The sequence below is a fragment of the Gambusia affinis genome, linkage group LG05 (assembly GCF_019740435.1).
Source record: "Gambusia affinis linkage group LG05, SWU_Gaff_1.0, whole genome shotgun sequence".
Classification (NCBI taxonomy): Eukaryota; Metazoa; Chordata; class Actinopteri; order Cyprinodontiformes; family Poeciliidae; genus Gambusia; species Gambusia affinis.
The window spans coordinates 13604365-13629295 of record NC_057872.1 but is presented as its reverse complement, the minus strand read 5'-3'; the positions used below and the strand labels follow the sequence as shown (position 1 = coordinate 13629295).

At 39.1% G+C, this 24931-nt stretch overlaps 1 protein-coding gene across 3 annotated transcripts; it reads left to right on the top strand.

Annotated features, from left to right (window-relative positions):
- Window positions 1-6932: 6932 nt before the first annotated feature.
- On the top strand, window positions 6933-16089 carry LOC122831366 (sperm acrosome membrane-associated protein 6). 3 transcript variants are annotated; one of them, XM_044117491.1, is made up of 10 exons: window positions 6933-9692; window positions 9764-9850; window positions 10001-10072; window positions 10280-10303; window positions 11158-11208; window positions 12107-12184; window positions 12675-12778; window positions 13577-13733; window positions 14922-15102; window positions 15214-16089. In XM_044117491.1, exons 1-10 carry the CDS (start codon window positions 9485-9487, stop codon window positions 15305-15307), a joined length of 1056 nt encoding a protein of 351 aa, XP_043973426.1. In that variant the 5' UTR covers window positions 6933-9484; the 3' UTR covers window positions 15308-16089. The 3 variants fall into 3 exon arrangements, with proteins under 3 accessions (XP_043973426.1, XP_043973428.1, XP_043973427.1); XM_044117492.1 differs by lacking the exon at window positions 11158-11208 and having other exon boundaries at window positions 7404-9692; window positions 15214-16087; XM_044117493.1 differs by lacking the exons at window positions 10280-10303; window positions 11158-11208 and having other exon boundaries at window positions 7401-9692; window positions 15214-16088.
- The last annotated feature ends 8842 nt before the right edge of the window (window positions 16090-24931 follow it).

Genomic DNA, 24931 nt, shown 5'->3' with positions numbered 1-24931 from the left:
TCAGTCCAACATAAGAATTTATGAGAAGTGGTGAAAAGGCATCTGGAAAGGAAGTCAGTCGACTAACCTGAGTGAGTCACACTAGTCACTGAGTCAGGACGAATCGGCCAAGCTACTATTGAAAGCTTCTGGAAGAATACCTAAAAGGTTTCACCCATTGATATGGTTAAAAAAGGCAATGTCTGTACATTTCTTCATTTTAAGAAAGTAAAAAAACAAATATCCAAAACTATTCTCTCATTATAGAGCGATAAGTTTGGTAATCCCATCTGCCCCTAAAACAGGAAAAGTTTAGTTTTGTTTAATGTCCGGCATTTTAAACACGGTGTGTAACTTGCTTCAAACATTTTTAAGCATTTCCATTTTCTTTGACTTTTCAGACACCTCAATATTCCTGGAAACAGTTAATATTAGGTTATCTTTCCACATTAACAACCTCTACATCAAAAATGTTCACACAAATATAGATTTTTTTGAATTTTTGTCCGGCCAGTCACAGGTCCAGACCCTTCGAGATAAAATCTGCTCAAAATGCTAAATATCAGCCAATTTCTGATTTTGGCTTGTTTCTTAAAATAAAAGTTGCTTTAACACAGAAAAATCTGATATTGTCTTTACCCCCCTACAACTTGTCGTCATGAGCTTTAAAAGATATCTCTCCTTTATCAAAGAGAAAAAGCAAAGGCAGCTATCTACTGCAGGTAGTAATTAGGGATATAAAAGATTGAGAGAGTAGATAACACACTCAACACTTAACCATAAATTTTATGACTCATAGCCAGCAAACATAGCTGAAAATTAAAGGTCGTAAACCATCTGTCTGTGCGCTGCAGGACTTCCTGTTATCAGTGTGCTACTGTACACCACAACTATCAGAGAAGTTCTGTTTGTCTTGCATTAAACACAAGTTACTGCTACTGTAATGTTATCACATCCACACCATTGCTCTATTATCTATTTATTACTCCACCGCCTCCCCTCAGCATCTCAGACTGGTGCTTCCAAACAGCAGCCATCTGCAGTGCGTTACAGCCGACTCTCCTCCCTGCCTGGAAGGGTAAAAAAAAAAACGAGGGCATATATCTAAAATGTGCTGAGTCTGCATGGCTAGTTGTAGCATTCTTTATAACCAGCATACAAGGCTGTTCTCCTGCCAGAACAGACAGCAGAACATCAAGCGAGTGCAAGGTGTTGGGCTGGAAAACTACATCTTATTGTTTTCTACCCGCTGCCAGATCTGCTCAGCTTGTTTTTTTGGGGGGCTTTTTCACAGATTGTGCACACCGTGCATATGTGTGTGAGCAGATTTCATGCAGTCATTCTCCCAAATAAAACGCCAGAGGCTTCTTAATATAAGCCGCCACAAAGTTTCCTGAAGCGCCCGCACATGCAAAACCTCGCACTCAGAAATCCCTGCAATTCCAGTCAACAGGAACAGTTGTGAGATAAGCAGCAGCAGCACGGCAATAATAAGCGCCATGCAAAAACCTCTCGGGACGCAACAGCGAACTGGAGCATCCCAGTCCCGAGACAGATGAGGCAGACACCATCCCAGACTGGTGATGTCATCCCCGTGGAGCATTCCCAGTGCTTTGTGTCTCAGTGGCACTGCAGAGTACAGCCGCAGGCGCACGCACACACCTGTCTGTGACATTCGGCTTTTGTCACTCAGGTTCGATGGCTGCTTGAGCCAAACAGGGCTGCTTCCTCCCTCAGCCTTGCAGCAAAATGGCGCCCCAGACAGCCTGCGTCTTGGAGAGAGGTGCTCCATTGTGACCAGGAGGACCAGCAACACCTGCGCACTCCAGTCTACAAACAACACAGATCGCCTGTATGTGCTGTAAATATACAGGAGTTTGTCTTGTGGCAATAAAGCAGGGAGCAAATAAGAGGATATGTGCGTCGGGAGCACATACAGAGAAAACACACACCCTGGCAGATACTGTAAACACATTCAGACTGTTGTTTCTATGCAAATTTAAGTGAAGTGGCTTTTACAGTACGACTGCAGAGATTAAAAATGCTCTTCAAAGGGTTTTTATTGCATCAGAGCGGTGAATAAGACAACTGTTCACAGCATGATTAAAGCACGAAGTACTGCCAAAGTACTAACTTACAGGCAAGGATGAGTTATAATTATTCAGTAGATATTTCAGGGAGGAGCTGTTCTTATTCTATCGCGCTGACAGGGCTGATCTCTTACAAAGTTATTCAAATTACAACCACAAACTTTGTTTCGCTGGTATTTTAGCTGATAATTGTGAAGTGGAAGGGAAATGACACTTCACATTTGCATTCAGTGCCTTGAGTTAAAACTTTGCTAAACCAACATCAGAATCAGTTTTGGCTGCAAGCCTTTTGAGTTTTGCCTCTGCCAGTTTTCACATATCAGTGTTATAAGTTTTTCTATATTTTGCAAACTGTATTTAGATTTCAACTGGGACATTCTATCACATTGACATGCTAGGATTTTATTTAAGCATGGCTCTGGATGAACGTGTACTGTAATTTTTGTCTATTCTGGCCTAAAATGTGTTGCTGATCTTCTTCTAGAATTTTCTTTTGTTTATCCATATTTCTAGAATCTTCTTTGCCTTTTGAGGAACAGCAGCTCCCACAGCATGATGCTACTTCCATTGTGTTTCACAGTCTGGACAGGGTGTTCTTCCTCCCCACATATCACTTGACAAGAGAACCTTAGTCCACATGTTTGCTGTGTCCTGTATGTGTTTTATGGCAAACTTTAAACAAGAGCTCTCACGGCTTTCTGTGAATGCTAACTAAAACCACGTGATCTCTACAATCACTGATTTACACTCTTCTTGTCCATCCTGCTGATAGGTCTATGTCCAAATAGTGCATTTTTTTTTGTCTACTCTTTCCAATTTCAGACGATGGGTTGAACAGAGCTCTATGACGTTCAAGTTCAAAGCTTGAACGTTTTATAAGCTAGCCCTCCTTTAAGCAGTTGCATCCTTGGCCCTGCTGTGTTCTTTGATCTCCATTATGTTATTTGTTCACTTGTGTGTGTATGCTGATGTTAAATTGTACACAGGTGGCTGGCTTATATTTGCTACCTCAGTGATGTCCGCAGACAGCTGGTTTGCTGGATTTTATTGTATTCTGGCCTAAAATGTGTTGCAGACCTTCTTCTAGGATTCTCTTTGATTTAAAACAAAAGATGTGAAAGCAAAACCTTGTAACTCTATTTCAGTTCTTTAGGTGGAAACACTTACATAAATCTTTTTCCTTCCACTTCACAATTATGTTGTATTTGGTTTAAGTCCACTGCACATAAATCAATAAAATAGATGGAAGATTATGGCTGCAACAGAACAAGCAAAACTGTAAGGAAAGGAACACGTTTCCAAGGCATTGCACATAGTTCTGTATATTTCTTTGATATATATATATATATATATATATATATATATATATATATATATATATATATATATATATATATATATATATATATATATATATATATAAAGGAGTAACATTATTAAACACATTTGTCTGAACAAATTAAAATCATGCAATTTTTAATCGCCTTCATTAGCTTGAGTGTTACCAATGCTCCATCGAGTCAGAGGTCATGCCTTTTCCCGTTTTGAGACGAAGCCTTCACCAGCTCCGCCTAATTCGCTCTGAACGTACAAGACATCGGCAACGCGCTCCGTCATACAACACGGTCAGAACACTTTAGGGCCGTTAATGATGCTTACCCATCAGCTGTAGTGTTTACGCTCCAACTCGCCTAACAGACAGCCAATCAGTGACTCTAAATTAGATTTACTTTCATTTCTGAATCCCCCCTCGGGGATGTATGATTCTGTTATCCAACAAACACAACGGCAAGCTCTCCGTCCGCGCCAATATTGGAATCAAACCGCCTTTGGACATGTGCTCAGATTGAGCAGCGAGTATTAGAAACATTAAATATTCCAAAAAAAAAAAAAAAAGTGTTGCAATTTCTTTGTGGGTGAATGCAACACAAAGGGATGCTGCGCGCACATGGCTTGGTAAAAAGTCACAGGCCTTCTTGAACAGGATTTATTGTATTTTGTCTCCCCTCTGATGACAAGCGGTGTGATTAAGACACATTTTCTAATTGGCAGAGCTTCCAGTGATGGGTTTATTTAATGTGTTTGATGTCACTCCAGCAGCAATTTGCTGCGGCGCTGGAGCCGCACCATAAATCCCGTAATCAATTTGATGACGGTGTGATTGGTGTACACATGGAAAGGAGGCAGTAATGTCAGCCTCTCAGGTTCATGAGACTCCCGGGCTTCATATTTTCTCTCAATTCACATCCTATTAGAGAGTCTGACCCTCCCCCTCCATTCTCACTCTGTGCTGTAGCTTCTCCGCTCATCCCCACTACCCCTCCACTCCATTCCTCCCCCTCTCCTCCACACACACACACACACACACACACACTGTTCCCCTCTTTCGTAGTCGCACACATGCAAGCGCACACACATGGACTCGATGCACTCTCTCTTTCCATCTCTCGCACTTTTACAAACACAGCTCAAAGACTGGAGTGTGTCTGGCTCGCCGCGTGTGCTTTCTGGGGCTTCGGGGGGGCGGAGGGGCCGGGGGGTTGGAGGGCTGCAGAGACGTGAGAGGAGTTGGAAGGATGGTGACTAGAGAGAGTGAGGAAGAGGGAGAAAGAAAGGAAGGCACATGTGTGTTTTCACGAGCACACAACTGAGCAGGCTCCCCTCCACCCCGTCACCCCCACCCTCTTTCTCTCTCTTTTAATTTTTTTTCCCCCGGTTTGCAGCCAGGCGCGTTCGGTGACAACAGCCCTGCAGAGACAAAGGGTGAAGCGCTGCGTAGATGTAGTCAGGTAGGTAGGAAGCAGAACACTGGAATCAATACTATTGTCTGTAACCTACCTGCTGCTGGGCTCCCTGTCTGGCCCCAGCAGAGACCATCAAGGGGAAGAGGGAGGGAGACAAGGAGAGAGGGAGGGAGCTGAGAGGAGAAACAGAATCACTCTGGCTGGGAGAGAAAGGAAAAGAAGAGGCTGATCTGAGGTGAATACCTGTTTTATTTGCTTTATACATTCCCACCCAGCAAGTTAATGCAGATTCATTCATTTCATATGCAACTTATTTCACAACTCATGCATATAAAGCCACTGACAGTAATTAAATAAGTCATGTTATTGACAATGCATGATTATATTCACGCTTGCAAGTGGATGCATGTGGGGTTTGTTTGCAATATACAGCCTTTGTGAGTAATTATGGCGCGTCCATGCTGCTGGGGGGACATTGTCTGTTATAAGCTTATTTTGCACCTTTCTCAAAAACAAATTGACTTATGTTAATAAAACATAATTAATACTGTAAAAATGGCAGCTGTCACTGTTCAGAGTTCAAAAGGTATGCATGCAGTAATTGCAGAAACTTGGAGCTTCTGCATGTTAATATTTGTGCTTTCTGTTTCCTTTGATAAAATGAATCACCACTATTTTTAAAAAGCAGCGGAAAGCACCAGCATTGCAGTTGTGACAAATGTCTTCTGTCCACGGTGGTCTGACATGCAGCTGCCGTATTACTCACGTGCAACGTTAACAAAGGCAGCATGTGAAATCCCATCTTTGCATTCCCAAATCTTGGCCTGCACACTTGTGAGGTAAAACTGTTTAATAAAGCATAGTTGTCATGTACAGCAGCTTGATTTATGCCAAATATAGTGCTGCTAGGTTCAACTTCTCTTTGCGTGTGTTTGTGTAAAATCCATAAACAAATGCAGAAATAAAAAAAATTTTAAAAGTCTTGGTTGCATGACCGATTTGCCACAAAAAGCACAGATTTCACTGGCTTTTCTTTCCCCACGTTTGAACATATGCTGTCTTCAGCATGTGCTTCTGTCTGTCTGCCAGTGGGTGGCATCACCTAATGTTTCTACGCCATGAACTGTCTTTCTTTCATCAATGAAAACTGACGCAATAATTTTCAGACGGCATAAGAAGTCACTATGATACTCGCTTTTTGTTGTTCGTTTTTACAGGGGAATATCCGACTTTGACTGGGCCTATTTTATCCAGCTGTAGTTTTATATGAACTGATGATTGTCTGTTTTAGAGATTCATCTGCATGAAGATACAATAAAAATCATTCAAAGCATCTTAGGATGCATGCATATAGACCCTATGTCTTTAAACTTATTTATTAAAAATGCAGCTGTCATGTTTCCAAAGTCACATAATAGTCAACACATGTAAAGGTCAATTTAAGTTTAAAATGTGATTAATTTTGTATCTTTTAAACATGTATGTGCTGTAGTTATGATGAATAATGTAGTTTTTTTGTTGTTGTTGTTTTAACCTGTACTTTATTTGATTATGTTTCGTACATTTTAAACAGCTTCCTGAGCTCAGAAAACCAAATAGACAGTTGAGTTCACTCAATAAATCATGCTCCAGATGCCCGTGACATTTACCAACACTTTAAAGTTAATTGTTTCTCTTTAATTAATTCCTTTGCAATGGATTTAATTGAATCATTACAGAGATTATTTGTCCCCTGCTTTGAAAAATGGGCTTCACATCTGCTTTTGCTACAATGCAAAACAAACGATTAGCGTGGCAGAGTTAATGTCAGTGTTTATGCTGCAGTTGTGCTTTAATTGAACCATTTGGGCTCATTTCTGATCCGCAGCGGAGCAGGAGACCGGGCTGGTGCCGCAGCAGAATCCAAATGTCAGATGAGGTCATGTCTTTGTCTCGGCGCTGCAGCTCTGCGGTTTCCATTAACACGTTTGATTTCGCCGCCGGGCTTTTCTGCGCAATAAGCTGCTGTCTTTCTAAACCTCTCGGTGTGTTTTCATTTTGCAGTATGCCCCTCTGTCCCTGAGACCCTTAACCTGTGAGGTCAAAGCAGGTCACAGGTGAGGTCCTCGGGAACAGGGCTGCATTCAGTTTCAACGTTTTGCGAAATTTCCAAATACCTGACACTTTAATCGCATTTTCTCTGCTCCGTGAAGAGTCATCTGTTTCAGCCCAAAGGAAGTGACAGACATTGCAGCATCACAGCTTGTGAAATATTACATCAAAGCTGCAAGACTGCTCAGACTGTTTTAGCGCCTGTCATGGTACAATCAAGACTTTGGGGTTGGTGCAAGAAGAGGACAACTATCTCCTGCAGCCCTCTAGGGGGCCAACCCTATTGGCTGCCTTTGTGTTATCGCCTCTGATCGGGGGGCCAATAAGAAGACAGCCGAGGGTTGTGACCCCGTCATATACGTCAACTCTGGAGATGAAGTTTACGTTTTTCTTCAATCTGGAGAAGTATTCTTTTTGTTCGTTGTGTTTTAATAAAACATCAACTAAAGGTATTACCTTTGTGCCTATGAGTTATTTACACAACATTCCATCTTGTCAAGAGAAACTAATACGAACTTTGAAATTTACCACATGTAGAGATTTTCCTCTGCGATCAGCAGGTAAAATAAAATTTTCTTCCCTTTTCATTAAATCTATCAAACTAAGCAGTGCTGGCACCTTGGTGCTGTGTGAGTGGTACACACCTCTGTTGAAATGCAAACTATGACAAGTCATTGCATTACATATTTTCCACAAGTACTGGCATTTTCTCTACAATTAAACTGAAAAGGAAACAAATCCATTAGAAGGAAATAAAATAAAAAGTTGATAAAACTTGGTTGCAGCCAAAAGCTGATAAGCTAAAAACTTTAATCATTTTTTGCTGTAATTTTAGCTTTCAGACTATCAGCATGCTACATCTTGACAATGTTTTGCCACTCTCCCTTTTAAAAATAACCCAACTTTATCAGAGCCACAGACTTTTTTTAATAAACCCTTACATTTTCTGTCAGACTTGGTCTTTAACTTTGGCTAAGTTGATCCAAAAATAAAATTTTCTGTTTATTTTGACCTCTATTTGGAGTCTGTAATGCTGAAAGACCAAAGCTTACTAAGACATTTTAAGATTTTATGTATGAACTCGTGGTAATTTCACAGGAGTGAATTGGAGCTAACATTTTCTAAAATATTAGCTCCACCTGAAGAAAAGTAACTCCAGATCACGGTTCTGCCTCCAATATGGTTAATTGTAGATATGGTGTTCTTTTGATAAAGTTCTTTGGTGCTGTTTTTTGTTTTGTTTTTTTGTCAATTTTACCTTTTGATATTGTGGCTCAAACTTTAAAGCTGGTTTCATTCCACCATCAGAAGCTTTTAGCAAGTTTGGATGTCTTCTTTGCAAGTTTTATTTATCATTTTAGAGTCCAACTTCTGAGTTCAGACACATGGAGAACGTTTCCACCTTAAACGTTAAAACCAGACAGGTAATTTGCAGTCTTTGGCTCTGACTGAGATTCTGAAAAATCTAGTCTTTTCCATTCATTCCCAATGACGCATTGCAACTAGAAAATTAGAAATGTTCTTTTTTTTTATTTTTTTTTTAGAAAACTCAGAATAATGAGAACGAGCTACATGCCAGACACAAGCCTACAGGCACGACCAGAAAGACGCACACACACTCCAGTTTATTTGGGATTTTCCGTGTTCAGCCATCTGACTCACAATCGGACTTTGGCGGTCCTGGAGAACACTCTTGCCTGATATTGATTGGCCTGTCTGCGCTGAGACAGATGAATGCATTAGTACCCAGCTCACCCTGCCACTGGAAATATATTAAGTTCATGTATTAGGCACCCTGTCTGGTTGCCATGGAGATGCACCAGCAGCAAGGGATCGGGGAGAAGAAGGATGGGGGAGTGGAGGGACGAGGAGGCGAGCGGGGGGATACAGGATGTGATGAGGCAGTTGAGTTGATTTGTAGTCCTACTCCCTCTTCGTTTATTTCTGTCTGTCACTCGAGCGTCCGCTCTTACCTCCATCCCCTCCTCTCCCTTTGTCTCATGACTTCAGTTTCTTTTCGCTTGAGAAAACTGTGTGAACTTTGTCAGGAAAAACATTCAATTTTCACCTCATCAATTAATTTTGTTCCTCTTTTGTTCTTCGTTTCCCCCTCTGACTGGCTCCCGACTCGCCATCTGCCAATTTCCACAGCTCTCTCGTTTATTGGAAATTGAATAAAATTCTAATTTTACTTGAATTTTATTGCCAGCATTCCTTCTTGCTTTGTCCTGACACATACCTAGGCGTTTAACTCCCCTTTTATCTGCCCTTCTCCTCCTCATCTGCGCCACCTCCCTCCTCGGCTCACGCCATCTCTGTGCTCTGCAGTAAAACTGGTGCATTGAGGCAGCAGGAAATGGGGAATAGAGACAATAGAATGGAGGAAATACAGACCCAAACACAAACCCCACAAGCTCATAGACACTTGGATGTATGTAAAGTATGTCTTTAAGGCTCTCAAGTTGCTCTTGCAACCTGAAGAATTAGAATTTTTTCACATGCTGTCACCATGGAAGCTGGATTTGAAGAAAAACAAAAAAGAAAAAATTGCTCAGTTTGGAGCTCTTGCTAAAAATATGCATGGCTGTTTTGTGGCTTGCAAGTGTTAGTTTGCTGGTTTGCCCCTCTCTGAGCTGCTATAACTGCTTTATCAAGCCGCAAGTCAGTGGTCGGCTGTGCACGGGTTTTGTTGTGGAAGAAACTGGAGTCCACAGCGTGGACGAATGCTTCAGGATGCTGGAACGCATATTCACTATGAATGAGAAAGTGACAGAGGCTGGAAGAGCGGGTAGGGGGCAAGCAGTCTATTTGTCTTTTAATTCTAGCAAAGCAAAGATGTGATGTGTTTCCCCTCTCCAGCTGGAGGTTTAGAAGGCAAGCTGAAGGAGATCCTAGAAGCAGAGATCACACCCATAGTGACAGAGTTTCGGGGAAAGCTGATTATGGGTAACTGCAACACCTCCTCCAGTAGAGAGCAATGAGTTGTTAAGTGAGGTCCGGAAATTAGACGTTTCCGAAATGATGCCCTGAGGCACTGGATTCACCTAGATGTTTTGAGACAAATATCTCCTGTCTTCCTTCTCCTCCGTCTGCCAGACACTGTGTATAAAAGCAGGTTGCAGAAAGCAGCAGACAATTTCATTGCAGCTGCCTCCAAACTGCCTAGAGGTGAGACATGGGCTCTTACACTTTTCCTTCATCTTTTCATCTAAACTGAGGCACACATTGAATTATCACCACTCCCGCTGATCTCTTTAATCTGTCTGTGATAATCTAGTTATGTTGATGCAGCCTTTAAAACACTGTGGAAGGTAAATCGCATGTGCAACAAATCAAATCATGTGATGAAGAAAATCTTCCATTTTTTTTCCACAGATGATAAGTGTATACCTCCATGCGGTGAGTGCCAACCTGTTTATACAAAATCCTTAAAATGGAATGCAAAATGACAGTGCCTTTGAAAACACGTACAATTTTGTCATGTGACAACTACAAGCCAGCACAAAGTAGTGCAGTGAAAGTAAATGGATTTGTTAATTTTGTGCAGATAGCATCCAGAAGAACAAGGAACACATCAGACAAGTCGATAAAACTGTTGAGAAGTTTAGGTTTTAAAAATATCCCAAGCTTTGCAGGTCTCACTGTACACTTTCTCTCCCACCATTTGAAAATGGAAAAAGAATTGCACAACAGTAAACAAAACATGGTCGTCCAGCTCGGCTAGCAGGAGAGCATTACAAAGTGAAGTAACCAAGAGCCTCATGGTAACTGTAGGAGCAGCAGAGATGCAAAGTTTCACATTTCTTTACAGTTCAACTATTAATTTTCAACTCTGAAAGAGTAGCGAGACAGTTTATTTGTTAAACGAAAAGGCGAAACATTTCCCCCCTGCAGTGTGCAACAAGCAAACATGCAGAAGAATGCGCTTTGGTCAGATGAAATGTAAAAACTAACAACCGGAGCTCAGCACCTCCTCTGTGACACATGGTGGCAGATACAAATGCACGGCACAGTTTCCAGGTTTATATTTTTAATTAAAAAATGAAAACCATCAATCATTTTCCTCCCACTTTATAATTACACACTGTTTTGAGTCGATCTGTCATAAAAAGTTAGGGATCACGACAAATAACCCCGCACTAAAAACACTTACAACGACCTGTTTCAATAATTCAAACACTCTTCGCATTAATACACAGAGTGGAAACTGTCTTGAAACTACTGCAGAAACTAACATCTTATCTCCACTCAAGATACAAGATTGACTGCTTTGCAAACTGCAGCCAATAGCGTGTCAAGCCCAGGTATTTCAGCTCCCCATGCAGCATTTTTTTTTTTAATAGTAGCTCAGATATTCTTCTTGACAAAACCCACACACAGGTGAATTATCTGGAAATATGTCAGTTGTGTAATATATGCCAGGTCTTCTCCCACTCACACGTTCACATTTAAGCCAAAATGCTGCCACATAATCAATTTATGAAGTGGCAGTCATATGTTGAGGGTTTTTTTTAATCAGTTGTTGTCAACCAGTTTATTTTGTTCTGTAGGATGAATCTTACAACCAATCAGGGAGAGATCAAGACCAAAAGTCAACATCTACCCTCTGAAACTAACTCCAACTGTGTAGGTGTTTTAGGGGTTCATGTGAATATTGTCTGATGAACCTTTAAATTTAAGTGGTTGCGATAAGAAGCAGTGTCTGACCAATAATCTCCCTTAGTAAAAGAAAAAAATAGAACAGTGTAAAAAATAATGAAACTGCAATTACCTAAACAATAGTATTTTCACTTTACCATCATATCAAAGATTTGGTTTGATTGACAAATTATTTGACATATTGTATTCTTTGAATATCAAACACGAAGATCTCTGGTGGTACATGGCTTCCTTCTTTAATTTCCTCTCTAAATTCTAATTAATTTAGTGTAAATAACCACCCAATGCAGTGATTACAGGGTCGTAACTCTTTTTTGTGATTTGCATAAACCTCTTCAATGTTTCTGAGATTTGAGGTGTTTTAAGACGGTGGAAGTTCACTTTTCTTCCTGACCTCTTTATCATTAGCCTCAGGGAATTTGGATTTATCCAAAATAAAGACGTCAAGTGACTTATCTCCCCCAGGTTTAAGATATTACCTGCTTATAACCTATTAATTTTGCTTTAAAATGGATTTCTTTAACTCTACTTCCATGCTTCCAGGTTTTCAGAATATAGATGCGGCGTACAACTGCGAGACCTGCCGGTACGACTCCTGCTTATTCCCACTAGACTGTCCAGGTGAGAACGTAATTCACTGCCCGATAGATTTTGTTACATCACAGCTAAAGAAGCTGTGCTAATCCAGACTTGACAAATCCTTAAATAACTATATTTTCCCCTTCATAAATCCTGATCCCTGAAATGCTCTGTGTTTGATCCTTCAAATGCTCTTAGCTAAAAAGTCAGGATTGGAAAATGAGACAGTGGAAAGGTTTTATTTCCACACATTATATCTTTTCGCACAGAGCCCTCGAGGTTCTCTTTAAGTCGATGACTTCTTTATACGGGGTGACAGCCGACTCCCACACACAGCGGTGTTCGTATCACCCCTGTACAGCTCAGCCAATGTTTAGCATATCATCACTTTTGCTGCACTCCTCTGAGACTAGGCTTAAGTATTATCATTAAGGAAGGCTCAGACTGCAAGCGCTGCCCTCTGTGAATGTTATCTATGTGCGTGTGCGTGTCTCTGTCTGTGTGCTTGTGGGTGGCTATATGTTTATTTCAGTTGAAGAAATTGAAGTAATGGAGAACAGAGGAATCGAAATGCAGTGCAATGTGCCATTTGACCTACCAAGTGATATTGAGGTGGCCTGGAGGTTTGCAGAGGAGGTATGCTCAAAAATACAGTGATCTGTGTATGTCCAGACAATCAAAGGATCAGCTCAAAATCTTCTATGTGATCATTAAGTACAATTACAAGTCGATACTTCTAGGAACAGGTTTATGTAAACACAGTAAAGCCCAAAATTATTCTTTGAAAGTAAAGTTTAAGTTAATATGTAAATTTTAACAACATATTTCTTCTGACTCAAAATAATAATTGCACATTTTTGCAAAGATTAGACATTCATATCTACTTAAGTAGATAAAATAATCAATCAAAAGGGACCAATTTATGCAAAACATAACTTTAAAAACATACTTAATTATTATAAGAAGTTGCAAAATTGTTCACAAGACGCACTTATAGACATATGAGTATTAAAATAATCATGAAAAGATATAAAAACTACTTGAAGCCGGATCTCACCAAAATATAACTGGAAGGCAAAATGCAAATTTTGAAAAAATAACAAATAAGCACAGATGAAAAAACTTTTGCAAAATTCTTATTTTTATCTAGCATCATAGTTGACCTTTAATAAAACTACAAAGTGGGTGGGTGGGCGTCTGCTGCCACCGATAATAGAAGTAATTTCACTTTCATGCCGTTTTCCTAATGGATCTCCAGCTAAAACAGATTTAGCTTCAGACCTGGACGGCATTTCCATTTTGTCACTTTACTTGAATTATTTTCTGAAGCAGATTGTTGACCTCAGCCTACAAATGTTGCAAAACTCTCAGCCGAAGATCTTTCTGCAATCTGAATCAACTCCTTCAGATAAACAGCCGTATCTTCCTCCACAGTTCAAAACGCAGGACTTGGAGCAGTTTCAGGAGGTGACTGCAGGACCCGACAGGCTTTACTCCATTTCATCAACCAGCTCTCTGAATAAGGGCACCTACCAGTGTGAGATTTTCTCAGGCACTCGATCCATTGTCAGGCTTTACTTCTACGTCGCAGGTAACAGGATGTGCCAGATGTTATGTCACAAAATAGAAACCGAGGCTTTTATGTTAAATGGGGGTCATGTGACTGTTTAAAGGAAAGTTATGTAGATTAATATAGATTTCATCTCTGTTTTGATCATGTAAAACAATAAAGACATATTAGTGCAGAATATTACACACAGCATTTTGCTGAAGTTTGAAATATTTTTCTAATAAAGTTACTGTGATCAGTAGTCACTTGGACTTAATATTATCATCAATTGTCTGTTTAATTATTGTAAATGCAAAGTGTTCAAATGGAGGACAAAAGAAGAACAACTCTACAGCAGATGAATGGGATGTACAGTTATCTCTTTATGAAATGAGAAAGAATGTAAAACAGATACGACACAGAACCAGTATCATCTTGGATGGATAAGATTTGTGCTAAAAGCTCTGGAAATCACTTATTGGGGCTTAAATATCACTTTCCCCCCCTGAGCTAAAATACACTTATCTGGAAATAATTTGTTGAGATTTAAAGAAAATGTTTTGTCCTCCTTCAGAAAGTCTACAGACATGAACAGTAGGAACATTTTCACAAATTATTGGAAAACCTGGCTCCTTAGATCCAAAATGTTCATTTTATCTACAACTTTAAGATTGGAAATCCAAAACTTGCTTATATTTTATACACACAGTGCCTTGCAAAAATAAACATACACTATGAGGTTTTTCACATTTTGGTAAATAAACACAAATATCAAAATATTTAGTTGCTGAAACTTATGCATCAGATTTTGTTCTGGACTTTGACTGGACCAGTCTAACACATGATGTTTGACAACTTCTTCATGCCACTCTTTCCCAGAGGCAATGTTTGTGTTGCACAGAGCTGATAGGTGTCCTATCTAATAATTCTCCACTTAATAATAGTGTTTATTTATTCTTTGTGTTCATTTGTTGATTAGATTTTTAAAAATAAATTGGTCTAGTTGTTTTTTCCACTCCACTTTGTAGATTTTTATTTGTTCAAAAAGATTGTACATTTTCCTTCCCTTCACTTTTATTTTCTACTTTGTGTCGATTGCACCTCTGTGGTTGTTGTGACAAAGTGTGAATACTCTTTGCAAGGCACATAGATTGAAAAAAAAGATCAAATCTTGCACTAATTCTCCCATCGATGTTTTTGGATATCTTTCTGCGTCTCTGTGTCTTTAAGTGACTCCCCAGCCTGTGGCAGGCCACACAGCGCTGCAGGGGATATTTGACCTGTCTCTGCTCCCAAGAGGGCAGTTACCCACCGCGCCTGGTGCTCCTCCTCACTTCTTCCTCCACCTCCTCCTGTTACTTCTCACCACCTGTTTAGCTACTTCACTACTGCTGCTGTTCATCTCCCTGGGGTGAAGACAAAGCTATTATTTGGACAATATGAGACATTGGCAACAATCGACACCTGTCCTGTGCGCATGCATTTACAAGTTATGTTGTATCTTTGTCATTGGCTGTTTCAGGTTCCTGTACTGGTTGTCAGTATCGGAGGTAGACCATCCTGTAGCGGATTCGGATGAAGAAGATTATTTTGGTGTTTCATTGTTAGCAATATGAGAAATAGCAACTTGTATTAAAAATGTACATAAAGTACTGGATACTCTGTGAAGCATTATGTCATACTTAGATGTAAATGTGTGTGTAACTCTTCTCACCACTAGAGGTCAGGATACACATTTTTCTGAGAATAATTGACAATGACTTTCTGTATGCATACAGCATTATAACGAGTTGTTTTAATCAAAGTACAGCAAACATGAGATGTGTCTTTGTGAAAATATAGCTCAGTATTTGCATATTTAAATCTACTTTTTAAATTCCTATGCCAGCTAATAACTACAATCAGAAATAGTTTCTTTAAATATAATTACAACATTGATAAAATGGTAAGTTTACCTTTTTTTTAATACCTGGATTAAATATTAAAACTTTTGCTTGCTCTCCTGTCATGTGCAGTGACACACCAGTGTAAAAATCTCAGGTCACATTTTTCCATTGATTACATCTTTAATGGCCTTGTTTATTTTTGTTCATTTAATTTTTACCCTATTCTGACATATTACAACTATAATAAGCTTCACTGCAATGTGTGTGAAAGAAAACAAAGCAGAACAAACTTGTGGAGTAGAAGGAATTTAAGTTTCAAGCTCATTCAAAAAGTATAGAAGCCGTTCGAATTCAACTTCCTTTTCCTCTTTGCTTATTCAGGTCTACCAGTGTGTAATTAAATTTCAGGATAAAGTCAGACGTTTTGCGAAAGCCTTGAAGTTTTTTTTTTTTTAGCAAATATAGGACAAAGAGCATCATGAGGAACAAAAAGGCTATCAGAAAGATCAGGAAGAAAGTTGGGGAGAAGAATAGATTAGGGTTATGAAATCCAATAATGTCCTACGTTTCAATATTGCAAGTCAACATACATACATACAGTCAACTGTATGTAAGAGTGGCTGGAAGAAACAAAAACATAACATATGTGTTTTGATATATTATGATATATTTTCCATTACCAAAGATAGTTCAGCTCATCAGAGCTGATAGGAAAATGTAAAGAGTTAAATACTGGCCAGTCCTGGAAAACAGCATGCTAAAGGCTACTAATGATATAAGACTAAATCAGTCACCTTTCACCATTAAAAAAACCCACTAAATATTCAGCCAGACATATAGTGGATAGGTTTAAATCAGAGAAGCACATTAGTGGGTAGGAATGGCCTTGATGTTTGCAGACATTTCTAATCTGATTTGATTGAGCCGAAGTTGTTTTGCAAAGAAGAATAGAGAAAACCTTCAGTCTCTCAATGAGCACAACTGAGAAACATGTCCCAAAAGACTCTCAGCGGTAATTCCAGTGAAAGATGTCTTTAAAAGGTATTGACAAAGTATTCAATCACACAGACTGACTACAAACAGATGCTGCAATTTTCAGGTATTTATTTGTAAAAAAGAAAGAAAAAAAGAAAACTTCATCCAACTTAAGTGCCACTACTGAAGTCTGCTATTGCAATGTAACAAAATCTGAACGTTTCCGGACCTATTAATATTTTTGCAAGGCTCGGTATGTTTTCCTATTGTGCATGTTTGTTCGACCATAACGTTTGTATTTGCTATCCTAAAATGTTGCTTCCACTGTTTTACTTATCAGATCAGTCACATCACCAATGTAAGACAAGAAGCCCACAGCAGACAGAGGCACTGAATGATATGTGATAACATACATGAGAGAGTGTGATAAAGACAAGATCCTACTAGATAAAGTGCAGCGACAAAATGCATTAAAAAAAAAGTTACAGAGATGGAAGTAAAAGTATGTAATTGTTGAAAGCTGTTGTCATGGAACGACTTCATAAACAGGCAGAAATTTTAATTGAAAAGGGAGGAACAAATTTCATTCACTGTTCTGAACTGTGTGGTCTGGATTGCTTCTGGATACGTTCTGTGCAAAAACGATAAGAAATGTGACATGTTTCACCAGCAAAAGAACGATTTGATACTGTAGCCTGAAGACCACCAGGGGGCAGCAAAATACAGCTTGTCTTGTCTACTCAATAAACAGCAATCACACATTTTGGAGCTTTCTACACCTACAGTGGGGCACAAAAATATTTAGTCAGCCACCAATTGTGCAAGTTCTCCCATTTAAAAAGATGAGAGGCCTGTAATTTTCATCATAGATATACCTCAACTATGAGAGACAAAAGGAGAGAAAAAAAATCCAGAAAATCACATTGTCTGATTTTTAAAGAATTTATTTGCAAAATATGGTGGAAAATAAGTATTTGGTCAGTTACAAACAAGCAAGATTTCTGGCTCTAACAGACTTGTAACTTCTTCTGTAAGAGGCTCCTCTGTCCTCCACTCGTTGCCTGTATTAACGGCACCTGTTTGAACCCGTTATCAATATAAAAGAGCCCTGTCCACAACCTCAAACAGTCACACTCTAAACTCCACCTTGGCCAAAACTAGAGAGCTGTCAAAAGACACCAGAAACAAAATTATAGACCTGCACCAGGCTGGGAAGACTGAATCTGCAATAGGTAAACAGCTTGGTGTGAAGAAATCAACTGTGGGATCAATTATTAGAAAATGGAACACATACAAGACCACTGATAATCTCCCTCGATCTGGGGCTCCACGCAAGATCTCACCCCATGGGGTCAAAATGATCACAAGAACGGTGAGCAGAAATCCCAGAACCACACGGGGGAACCTGGTGAATGACCTGCAGAGAGCTGGGACCAAAGTAACAAAGGCTACCATCAGTAACACACTACACCACCAGGGACTCAAATCCTGCAGTGCCAGACGTGTCCCCATGCTTAAGCCAGTACATGTCAAGGCCCGTCTCAAGTTTGCTAGAGAGGATTTGGTTGATCCAGAAGATGACTGGGAGAATATCATATGGTCAGATGAAACCAAAATAGAACTTTTTGGTAAAAACTCTACTTGTCGTGTTTGGAGGAGAAAGAATGCTGAGTTGCATCCAAAGAACACCATACCTACTGTGAAGCATGGGGGTGGAAACATCATGCTTTGGGGCTGTTTTTCTGCTAAGTGACCATGACGACTGATCCGTGTAAAGGAAAGAATGAATGGGGCCATGTATCGTCAAATTTTGAGTGAAAACCTCTTTCCATCAGCAAGGGCATTGAAGATGAAACGTGGCTGGGTCTTTCAGCATGACAATGATCCCAAACACACCGCCTGGGTAACGAAGGATTGGCTTCGTAAGAAGCATTTCAAGGTCCTGGAGTGGCCGAGCCAGTCTCCAGAGCTCAACCCCATAGAAAATCTTTGGAGGGAGTTGAAAGTTCGTGTTGCCCAGCGACAGCCCCAGAACTTCACTGCTCTAGAGGAGATCTGCATGGAGGAATGGGCCAAAATACCAGCAACAGTGTGTGAAAACCTTGTGAAGACTTACAGAAAACGTTTGATCTCTGTCATTGCCAACAAAGGCTATATAACAAAGCATTGAGATGAACTTTTGTTATTGACCAAATACTTATTTTCCACAATATTTTGCAAATAAACTCTTTAAAAATCAGACAATGTGATATTCTGGATTTTTTTTTCTCCTTTTGTCTCTCATAGTTGAGGTAGCCTATATCTATGATGACAATTACAGGCCTCTCTCATCTTTTTAAGTGGGAGAACTTGCACTATTGGTGGCTGACTAAATACTTTTTTGCCCCACTGTACCTTGAATTCATTGTGAACTTTGTGGTGACATTAGTTTAGCGCCTCAACAAGATTGTGACCTTGAGATGATCTGGTTGCTAAAGACAACACACTTAAAACAAAACTGTAAAAGGGGAAGTACGTCAAATTGCAAAACCTCCTAAAAGAAATTATTTCCTAAAAGAAATGGGACAATTCAGTCATTTGCGCAAACATTTTCTGCAACAATTAATCACTCCAAACTGCTCAGCACAGAAGTGCTGAAGTGCAGGTTCTGTGTCCCGAGACCGTGTCAGAGGTTGATGAGATGGATGTGTATGTGAGATCAGCCTGAGCAGAAACAAATATCAATACTGACAAAAAAGATGTTTTCCTTAGTGACGCTGCATTTTTTTTTTTTTCCTCAGGAAACAATTAGAAATAAATTGTACAAAATTGTTTGATTGCTTAAAGTCCTTACACTTGAATCTTTCTCATTTTGGGGGAAAAAGATTCAGATTTCTACCATGTATCATAAAAACACCAATTAATTTTTTTGTGAGTTGTGGCAACAAAACATCCTCGATTTACAATGGCGTCACAGCCATCGGGTGCTTGAAATAGTATCAGTATAGTTTATGTCATGAGGTTAGGCCAGGGCGTTAAGTTGAGTGATATTTACAGTGGGGATGGTCCCTGGATCAGAGGGAAAGGCCAGGGACCAATCATCAAAAAATGAAAATATTATATAACCATGAGAAAGGAGGAAAATAACACCCTGCAAGAGATCTATAGGGTGGTATTGATGGACCTCCTATCTATAATATGTGAACATTTCCAGGCTGTCAACAAAATTACCCTATAACACTTCAAAAAGTATTTACCATAACATTGTACCTTCCAAGAAAACAGACATTTTTAAAGTAAATATGTTGTTTGTTTCATCTGCCAAAATAATAAAAAAAAAAACTTTCTTTAACCTCTTTGAAAATTCCCTCTCTCCTCATTTCAGCAAACATCCCTAAACGTCATTTTGAGTGCCTTTGATGGTGTATTTTCCAAACATTGATTATCCTCATAAGATCTAAGATCTCAAGAAAATTATCGTGATCTGTTAAGTTAAGTTGTTGCCCTCACAACATCCTCCTTTACACATACAGCGCAACCACGCCTGCATTCTCACTAATAAAGTCAATCTTAAGGACCTAATTAATCTATGTAACTGGAGGACCTGGAGAAAGCTATGCAGGTATATCAGAACATTTGAAAAACCTTAGAAAAGTCTCAGCTTTCTGTTTTTGCTTTTTCAGAGTTTGAGGCTAAATTTTATTTTAAATCTGAGCCGCCTGTATGTGCGGATTGTCCTAAGTCCTGGATAAAAATGAGCACACTCACACCGCTTCTTGCAATTGTCTGAAGTGAGTATGAATGTCTTCTCGGTGGAAAACACACACGATGTGAGCACAGAGTAGGATCTGCGGGGCCTTATAAAGCTCTCGTGGAGATCCTAAAAATAGTCAGACATGACTCAAAGCTTTTCATTTACCAAGCAGAAAGTTGTAGAGTTTCCACTGGACCGTCTGCTTGCCAGGGCAACTGGCCCTTGTGACCAAACAGACCGGAAATATAGGCAGTGTGGGTGTGTTCTTTCTTCCCCATGTGTTGTATATTAGTCATGGTGGATGAATGCTAATTAAGTTTGGATATTTTTTTATGTCAGAATATTCAGAATTTTTTTTCCTGGGGATCCCGTATCACTTCCCTCCTCCACTTTAATGGTGCTTGCCCACCCCTGAGCTTTTGTGTCAAAAAAGCTCCTCTAAGCTGTCTCATTGCTGATACAACCATAAATCTCTGTTTTCATTAAAAATATTTAATTGATACAAGACGTGTTGTTTTCCTAAGCTGCTTGAGAGTTTTCCTTATCTTCAGATTTGCAGATAAGGCTGATGTTAAAAAGCTCTTAATAATGTTCACCACATTATTAATAGGATTACTTTTTTTATCTTCCGAAGTACTTTTTCTCTTTAACTCCACCAGACCTTCTTCAAGTACAACACTGTAAAATTATTCAGTATTTCCTTGCATTTCACAGTCTTAATATAAATAAATAATTAAATATATAATGTTTTATCTTCTGCGACAGACTAGCGACCTGTCCAGGGTGAACCCCGCCTCTCGCCCAGAACGTAGCTGGAGATCGGCACCAGCAACCCTCCTGACCCCATTAGGGACAAGGGTGAACAGAAAATGGATGGATGGATGGATGGATGGATGTTTTATCTTTGAGAGAAAATGTTTGTTGTTACCTCTCAGCAGTCAAATACGTCCAATACTGGGAGGGGCCACCTTGCAACTTAAAGGATCTGCTGCACTCCAGTTAACTCAGCTCACCTTTCTGGATCTACTGGAGTCCCTGATTTGTCGGGTCAGGCCTATTCTGGCAAGTGGGCAGAAATATACGGCAGATCTTTGCAATAAAATGTGAAAGATTCTTAATTAGCAATGCTGTTTTTTTTTCCTGCTTCATTTATTGTGGCGTAAACATGATGACGGTTTATTTTCATAAACCTGAAAATCAGCAGTCACTGTCACTCAATCCAATTCTCTATCTATCTATCTATCTATCTATCTATCTATCTATCTATCTATCTATCTATCTATCTATCTATCTATCTATCTATCTATCTATCTATCTATCTATCTATCTATCTATCTATCTATCTATCTATCTATCTATCTATCTATCTATCTATCTATCTATCTATCTATCTATCTATCTATCTATCTATCTATCTATCTATCTATCTATCTATCTATCTATCTATCTATCTATCTATCTATCTATCTATCTATCTATCTATCTATCTATCTATCTATCTATCTATCTATCTATCTATCTATATACTTGATACTTACTGGCTTTTGTTTAAGCACAAAATTTTTCCACGCTGCTCCTCAAAGGTGTTAATTTCGCTCATTATTGCAGTTTCCAAAGAATTAACATAAAATGAAACCCTTTAATAATCCCTTGCAGATGCTCTAATGAATCTCTAATTGTAGTGACATTCCACAACTCCACAACTTTTTCCCCTGGGAATCCTTGCAGTGACTTCATGCTGTTAGGGAACAGCTGCGCCCTCTGCATAAAGCTGGTCTGTTTCTTTAAACTATGTCTTTTACATCGTTTCCAGTAAAGGATTCCTGCTTCACCAGTATGACTGTTCACACTGAAATCGACCCACGCTGACTGTGCCTGTAGTTCAATGACAGACTGCAAGCCAAAAATTATGATCTAACAGGGTTCAGATTTCTTGATTCATTCACTTCTTACGCACTGAATGAGTGTCTCAAACTTTCTCTCAGCTCCCCTAATCTCAAGTTTCTTTTCCATGCTACTTTAGATACGTTTTACTTTTATATAATGCTGGGAAAGTAGAAAACAAATAAAAAGCAGAGCTAAACATTTATGGTGGAAAATACTCTTTTGGAAATAATAGACAAATGCCACACCCAGAAAACGTTTTTTTTTTTTACAGTCTTGCTGTAAGAAAGTTAAGTCACCCGATCTACCAGTAGTGGTTCTTTCTTCTTTTGTGCACACCATCTTATGGTGTCGGGCCATATAACAGCATCTGGAAGGGATTATAAAAGTCACTGTAGCAAACATGTTTGTGGAAAGTGTTGTCATCCTCAAAAATTATCCAAGAGGTTCTCGCAGACTGAAGGAGGAATGGTCAGGGCAAGCAGCTGAACAGCTCTAGTGGAATGCGATTAATAAAAGTGTGGGGCTCCAGATAATCCCACCTGGTTTGTTGAGGTTTTGCGTCAGACTTGGCAGCTGACGTAGGGAGCCCCAGACAGACAGGGTGGGCAAGAGAACTCTCACTTCAAACAGAAGACGGGAAGTGATTCTTTGCTTTGTCATATAATTCGTTTGCACCAACTCCTTCTCCTCCCTTTCTACTTCATTACTCACATTGGGTTTAAATGGACATAACGTCTGAGAGTTTTGAAATCCAGTTGGTCTAAAAGATGGTAAAAGACACCAAATCCCAACTGCTCTTATGAAATCTGATGAGTTATGTTCTTGCTAAAGTTGCGAAAAAAAAACGCTTCTCATTTGGGGAAAAAAAATAATCTGACCAAAAAGTTAAAGTTCTATCAGAGGTCACGAGTCACAATCAGCAGATGTATCAGAAGTCCTCCACTGGTCTCCCATGGTACCAATTCCCAAACATATTTTGATAATTAAGAAAGTACCAAACTTATATGTGCTGTAAGTTTGACGGTAAGTAAAATCTGTCTGTCATTTCTGTCCTGAAATGACAGACAGATTTCATGGAGATTCTCGGTAAACTCTTCCTCAGAGTGCACGATGCAAGTTAAAACTTTTATCGCTTTTATTCCAGTTGTTCTAAACCTTTGAAGTAGGTGGAAATTGAGGCAATTTTCTAATTTCTTGCAACCATTTCCTGATGTATAAAGATCAATACAAACAGCTAAAACCATTGGTTTACATACGTGGAATAACAAGACACTTTTTTTTCTCAATTTCTGAAGTTAAATCAGAACAAACTTGTATTGTTTTAGGTTAGGTAGAATTTCCAAAATTATTTAGATTTGCTACATGCCACAGCAGTCAAGAGGCTATGTAGTAGCAGTCTCTACTAAATATGAGAGTATAAATGTATCTATTTATTTCTTCAAAATCAGAAGTTTACATAAATTTCCTCTGTAGTATTGACAGCATGGCAGGGGTCGGACCTTTTGGTTTCCTTCCACAAGCTTCTCAAAACAGTTTGCTGCAGTGCTGGTCCATTCTTCCCCTACAGATCCGACATAACAGAGTCAGGTTTATGGGCCGCTTCGCTCACGCTCTCATTTTCAGATCTACCCACAAAGATCTGAAAAATCTTTGTGGGTAGGATCACAAAGCCCCGTTGAGATTGGGGCTTTGTGATCCTTGTGAAAAAGCATTTGCTTTGTTCTTAAGCCATTTTATAACCACTTTGGTGGTGGATTTAAGGCCATTATCCACTAATAAGACAAATTTTCACTTCAACCTCCAGGCTGCTGCCTTCGCTTCACTCTTCCCATATAATGTTCTTTCCTCGTGATGTCATCTATTTAATGAACTGCACCAATTCCTCCTGCAGCTCCACAACATAATGCTAGACACATTTCAAGTTGTTTCTCATCTGAGAAAACTTGGAATGTAGTTATAGATTTTACTTGAATTTTTATCATTTGGATTAAGACTGCCAAAATAGTGTGATAATATTAAGATGACTGATAAATATGCTGAATTTAGGTATATGGGGATATGGTTTTATTATTCCAGACATGGTCATAGTCAGTTGGGAATATTTTGGAAGTGTTATCTGAATAGTGAGACAGATCTTATGCAATAAATGTATTTCCAATAAATAATATCAGTGAAAAAAAACAAAAGTGTAGTTTTACTGGAATTCATTGTTCGTCAGAGGAGACCCTTTTCCAGCTCTAATGTATTCATGAGAGCAATAATTTAGACTTTCTTAGTAACTGATTTTTATCTTAATATTCATCCTTGAGTCGTCATTTAAGAATCTGCTTTAAGTCAGAGAAACGGGGAATGATTTTTGTGGAGTTTGCCTCATTTGGGAGATCACCTAATTTTTCACAGAAACCACATTTCACACAAACACACACAGAGACACACAAAGCAAAACCCTGAGGTGTTTTTTTTTTTTGTTGGTTTTATTTTTTGTTTTTTTTGTTTTGCGACTTGAAAAATCCTCTGGTGGTTCAAGACAGTTTCTTATGTAATTATTTCTTATTTCAAACTACTTGTAGAAACATTCAAATTAATACTTTACTTTTATTGTCCCTTTACTACTGTCTGTAAGTAAATACAGCAATCTGAATTGTTCATAGCGATTGCTTCTGCATACATCAAAATGTAATGTTGGGAAAGCTTTGTTTCAAATGTTTTGTAGATTAAGTAAGTAAACATCATCCAGTTTTCTGAAGCCATTTTTGCTT

What these genes read in the sequence shown, in the direction of transcription:
- LOC122831366 (XM_044117491.1), top strand. Translation starts at nt 9,485, where the DNA reads ATGGCTGTTTTGTGGCTTGCAAGTGTTAGTTTGCTGGTTTGCCCCTCT. An exon ending in TGCCTCCAAACTGCCTAGAG is followed by an intron (nt 10,073 to 10,279) that starts GTGAGACATGGG and finishes TTTTTTCCACAG; the next exon opens with ATGATAAGTGTATACCTCCA. An exon ending in GCTTTACTTCTACGTCGCAG is followed by an intron (nt 13,734 to 14,921) that starts GTAACAGGATGT and finishes TGTGTCTTTAAG; the next exon opens with TGACTCCCCAGCCTGTGGCA.